This window comes from Protopterus annectens, chromosome 14.part0, assembly GCF_019279795.1.
Source record: "Protopterus annectens isolate FY-2018-M chromosome 14.part0, PAN1.0, whole genome shotgun sequence".
NCBI classification, from domain to species: Eukaryota; Metazoa; Chordata; order Ceratodontiformes; family Protopteridae; genus Protopterus; species Protopterus annectens.
In genome coordinates this window covers 30,219,605-30,225,604 of record NC_056748.1, presented here as the reverse complement: position 1 = coordinate 30,225,604, position 6,000 = coordinate 30,219,605, and the positions used below count along the sequence as shown (strand labels likewise).

Below are 6,000 nucleotides of genomic sequence, written 5' to 3'. Positions count from 1 at the left end.
GTTAAACCAGGATCATAACTCTCAACTGTCCAGATTTACGCAGAATATTCAGATTTATGCCTCATATTTTAGACCTGTTTCTCATAAAAGTGTGTTTTTATGTCAAATCACTGACAAATTATTGAGGACTGAATTCAGAAAATAATGGCAGACATTTGAGTTTCAGACTTCATATCCTTCAGAAAATTCATGCTAATGCAAAACTTGTTAATCTGTCAACTTTCTAAGTTTGTAAGAGCAATATTTAAAAAGGCTCCCTATTTTTGGGTTTTTTTCTCCCATTATGTGTGACCTTGTGGAGATTTTTTGCTCTAAGAGGTTGAGAGGTATGCCTGTGATTAATGGTGATCCATGTGGAATGTCCACAAGTTTAGCTCAGGTCCACCAAAAAAAAAAAAAAAAAAAGACAACAAAAAATGAACTGAATAAACAGCATTATACAGAGAACAATTGTGCAATGCACAGCATATACAGAAATCAAGGTTTTAAATGTGCTGTTCATACTGAATGGGTCAATATAAGTGCAAATTTCCTATGCATAATGAATCTCTATATTGCATTAAGACAAGCTGACACAGATCTACTTAAGGTACACGATACATTTCTCCAGGTTGCATCAGTCAGAGTCACTAAATCTTGAGTGCAACACCTGGATGAAGAAAACTTAAACCACTTACAGTAAAATAGTCAAGGGCTGTGTCAGCTTTTCATTTATATCAACCTAAGTTTTTGTTCGTTGTCCAGGCGCTGGATTTTAATGTAGTCAGAAGGAATAAAGGTAGACAAGCGATTATAACCTTTTTTGTTGGTACTGTCCCTTTTACATCAGAAAATTCTATTTCTAGGATTCTAATTATTATCCCTATCTGTCACTAGAGGGCAGTCTCCTGCTTTCTAACAGACGAGGAAAAGCATCTAAGAGAATAATCTATTTCAGGTTGGGGGAAGGGAAGTAGGAAGTGAGAGTCTGCTGTGTCACATGGAAAGGGAACTGAATAAATAAGAAATGCAGTGAAGTGGCCTGGTAGAAGCTCTTTGGTTAATGTACTGAATGTCACTGAAGAAAACAGAAGCGGTACTGTAGCAGTTGTTACTGGATTTGTACCTCATGTTTAAGGCCTGTTGAAGAAACACACTTTTCACCTTATTATTGTATTGTTGGGAGTGTTAAAGTTATTCAACAAATATGAATAAGTTAGCAATCATCGGGACAGCAGCTTTGGGGGTTACGTTTGCTGCTGGAGTCTTAATTGGTAAGTGTTGCTTCATGGATGGGATTCTGGCTTCCTAAATTCTAAAATACAGCAAAAAAATAAAATAAGCCCTCTATTAAATGTATGAGTGTGTGTTTGCAAGGCAGTTTATCATATTGTGTTTATTTACATTTATAATATGGTTTTAAGCTACACAGCATGTGTTTATGGTTTATAACAAAATCAAATCACAGTGTATGCATGCTTGTTGCTTTCTAAGTCACAAGGTGCATGTGCTTTCTAAAGCATTTAATGCCCCTATGTGCATGTGTGTGTATTCTCACATCTTGTGCTTTATCAAATGGCTTAAGCTTGTGTCCTGCTGATTAGCCAGCTAATGTACTCTTATTTTTTTTTAAGTTTTTGAGATGTTTTTCTGATCGCTAACTTTGATCCTTCATTTGGTCAGCAGTAAAGAATGTTGGACAAAGTAGTTTTTGCAGTCATCCCATTCATTCTGTACCTGTTAACTGTACACATTTCCATAGAATGTCCAGACTTTTGCCTCATATTTTAGTCTGTTCCACATAACATTTGAGGTTTTCTGGCAAATCAGTAAGGACTGAAGTTATTAAATAATGACAAGACATCTGACTTCATTGGTATCTGTCAGAAAATGCATGCTAACACAAAACCTTTTATTCTAACCGCTATCTATGAGAGCACTATTTAAAATGTGTCCCTATTTCTGGACATTTGCACCCCCCCCCCATTATTTTTGTCCATACCTCATGTGCTGAGAGGTTAAAAGGTCTGGTTCTTTCAGTGACTAGTTAGTACCTTTTTACCTGAATAAGGCTAAAAACCTTTTCAAGCTACAGAAGATGATGGGGAAGCTCATGTTGTAGAAGTTTTAGAAGACATCACAGGGGGACAAAAGAAATGCCTGGGGTCTTGAATGCACCCTATAACCCCCACCCCTACCACCTGGCATCCCTGCTTAGTGTGCATCAGTCATATTGGTGAAACTGTTTCTGAAGGTAGGTGTGTGTCTGTGTGTCTGTAACAACATGTCTGATTCACAGATGATCCTTTTCTGAAATAGCAGCTTTCATTTTGAAGAAACGTCCAGGACTTCTCCTGATGGAGAGCAAACTGAAATGAAAACTGCATAATAGTGTCTACAATCTGTGAAAGTATGAGGGGATCTACAGAAAATTTAACTTGTTGTTTTCACTTTTAGTACCCTGTGTGACAAGAATCTGTAATTTGGTACAAATCTGTATATGTATATCTTACCCGTGCTTTCATTTATTTATCTGTTTCACTTGTTTGTAATTTATAGGGACATAGCCAAGTAATGTACATTGTGCTTGCTAAAACCACTTGCACCATTAGGTCACTCTGCATCATGCTTCCTTGTCCCAAGACAAGAAGTCAGCAAACATCCTACGTTCATGGCATGGTGACTTTGTCCAACAGTAATATTTCTTCTTGTGCACATGGTCAGTAGATTTGACCAGCTGATGGACATGCTCATTTGCAGAGGGTGACACAGCAGTCTTTTATTAGAAATGCTTGTTTTGGGTATGACATTCTCCAGTGAAATCACCAACCACTGCTATATCGCTTTGTGTGCCATTATGTGACTTTGGTAACGTGTACAGAATTTAGAAAATAAACCTATTTTCTGTGATACCAACACTGACTGAGCACACTGAGTCACAGTGTTTTTAGAGTAAGTCAGTGGAAACCTAAAATAAAACTGTGCATTTGTTTTTTCTGTCTGCTATACATACAAAGAAAGGACTGTCTGTCTGGCATCCAGTGTTAATTAAAATGTTTGTGGCAGATGTGTATTTGTTGGTTATATTTTTCCTGTGATGTAAACAGTCATGTGATCCATGCTTTTTAAAAAGGAGAGACTGATGGAGAGTTTTAAATGTACCTGAAGAAACCTAGTGATTTGCCACTGTTTCTATATATTGCGGCATTTGATAAATCCCACAGTGTGTTTTCCTGGTTGCCCTTCCTTACTTTTTTGGGCTGTTTTTTAACAAAAATCTTTGTAAACTTTTAAGTAAACCATAGCCCCCCCCCCCCCCCCAAATGTAGCTTCTCTAGTTGTGACTTTACCGTAGGGTAACATGAGCTATGTCTCTAGACTTTAACCCTTCCTGTATCCTCCATGACTTCAGTGCCAGGAAACAGCATATTTTAAAATTATTTTTATACATAAAAAGAGTTTATAAAACCTTCTCTGATGGGGGAGAAGACAGTTCATGAGTTTATACACTGCATGCCATAGTGCTAACGTAAATTTCAGAACATCGGCACATTTGTGTATTTTCATGAGTGCATGTGTTAAAAGTTTTTTCCTTCCATGTGTTGTCAGGTATAGTTTGTTTTGCATGTAGTAGGAGTTTGGTCCAGAAGTGGAGGATACACTGAGATATAAATCTATGATGCCAATGTGTCTTGTTTAACTATTGACAAATGCATAGTTCCTTTAACCGGGTATTTGAGGTACCATTTGTTCTGTGAAGGAATAAACGTTCAAACATGGTTGGATCATTCTTTTCTCCAAAGATTAGACGCTCCTCACCAAAGAGGAATCTGTAAGAAAATTACTGCGGAGAAGGTGCTGCCAGACTGGCCTGATTTTTATGAGGCCACAGCTCTTTTTTTAATTATGAATCTCAGATGTCTGAAGTTGAGTGATATGTTTAGAGAAGTACATACTAAAAGGTGCATTAAATAATGGGTCTGATAAGATAAGAGTAAAGGAGAATTTTAAATGACTTTGGCTTTAGAGAAGATGCGTTTAGAAATTAGATGAGCCAGATAGAAGGCTTTCTGAACCACTGCAGAGACATGATGGTCTATATTGGAGGTGGGTGTGTCACCTACGTGGTGTAGTGTCACCTACGTGGTACATGGAATATTTAGTTTACCAAAATGAACTGTACTACATTTTGTTTCATATTTAATTTCAGACCGTTGTCCTTTCAGCAATTGTTAATGTGATACAATTAATCCAGCATGGGTTATGAGTCAGTGGAAAATTGAACACCAACACCCAATTTACAGCTGTAGCAAAACTTAAATAACCATAGGCCAACAGTGTTGGCCTGAAGGTCTGAGAAATAGATGCAGTAGATGCCAGATAAGAGAGGGCTTAACACTGAGCTCTGTGGTACACTGCCGATAACTTTTTGCTAAGTGGCACCTACAACTCTAACTATATGGGATCTGATAGAGAACCATCTGGTTAGCTATCCACCTTATAAGCATAAGGATATATATTCAGGCGTAGGAGTAGTGACAAACACTTTGGCCAGATCCAGATATGCTGTATGTACAGAGTAACCACTGTATGCTGGTTCAGTGACTTTTTCAAAGAAATTAATGAGCTTAAAGAGGCAGGACCTTCCTGTGACAAAACCAAATTGATGAAGATCAAGGGTTATGAGATTTTTAATGCCCAGATTAATGAGGTCCAAGGTAATACATTCCATAGCTTTACTTATGAGGCTAGTGAAACTGAGTCTGTAGTTACCAGGGTCAGTGATTGGACCAGCCTTGTGTAATGGTATTTCAGTGGTTGTTTTCCAGACTTCATTGATGTAGGCAGTGGAATGGGGTTAAGGGGTTCAGAGAGGTCATATATGGCAGTGATAATTGGGCAACCTGATGTATTATTAGAACCCATGGATGAGAGTGTTAAAGAACATGTTCCAGAGTAATTAAAGGGAGTGGCTGAAATTGTAGAATAGCTGTAAATATGGGTGGAGTAAAATTTGCACTAAATTTGTCAGCTAGGATATTTCTTTTGGGTCACACTAGGGAGTAGACTTCTGTATGAGCATTGCCGGGTGTTAGAACTTCCTTCCATAGTTTGTTTACTCCTTTATCGGGGATGGTCTGGACCTTTCTTTCCAAGCCTTTCCCATTCTGGCTTGTGCTCAGAAGGAGACATAGCAGGATCTACAGGTAGCTCTGTAGTGATAAACTTGTTTGTGGATATTTGGGGATTGGAATGTGGATTGTGAGGTAATAATAGCCTTGACAAGCACCGATACTAACCCACAATTGGGTTTGAAGACATGATAGGCACTATGCTTAGTGCAACCAGGAAAACACACTGTGGGATTTATCAAATGCCGCAATATATAGAAACAGTGGCAAATCACTAGGTTTCTTCAGGTACATTTAAAACTCTCCATCAGTCTCTCCTTTTTAAAAAGCATGGATCACATGACTGTTTACATCACAGGAAAGAGCTTCATTGCTTTCAAACCATGTGTCTGCAGCTACACATATATGAATGTGTTCAAGTTGCTGTAGAGCCTCAAGTTCAGCCATTTTTAAGTCTCCTGGCATTGAGTACAGCCACATTAATGTGTTTCAAATTAGAATTTACCAGGTTGAAATATCCAGCAGATGGGACTCTGAGTAAAGAGGCACTATGGGGTAAGCAAATGCTTTAACCAGCATATGTAAACATTGGAAAAAAGAGGTGCAGACCATCCCTGGTAAAGCAGGAAGGCTTGTCTGCCATCTAATCCCAAGCTGACACATACAGGATCCCCACAGAGTGACACCAGCGATATAGCCAATTATTTTGTCTTTGAATCTTGTCATCTTTCTAGGTGATGACAAAATAACATTTGAGACCAGTGAATTTCCTGTCTCAGACACATTCATATCAAACTCAGTCATATCTTCTGCATCGCCGTCTGTGTAGAGCACCTAAAGTTATTCACCCCCACATAGACCACTATCAGGTCACAATTATATTTGTCAG

At 38.3% G+C, this 6,000-nt stretch overlaps 1 protein-coding gene across 3 annotated transcripts in view; it reads left to right on the top strand.

Moving 5' to 3' along the window:
• The first annotated feature begins 963 nt into the window (after positions 1-963).
• Positions 964-6,000, top strand: part of COMTD1 (catechol-O-methyltransferase domain containing 1) — a 106,285-nt gene continuing 101,248 nt past the window's right edge. For 2 of the 3 annotated variants that reach the window (XM_044055743.1, XM_044055745.1), the window contains exon 1: positions 966-1,253. In XM_044055743.1, the coding sequence (XP_043911678.1) occupies positions 1,187-1,253 (67 nt within the window). In that variant the 5' untranslated portion in view covers positions 966-1,186. Of the gene's footprint in view, positions 1,254-6,000 lie in introns of all 3 variants that reach the window. The other variant, XM_044055744.1, reaches the window with a different exon arrangement.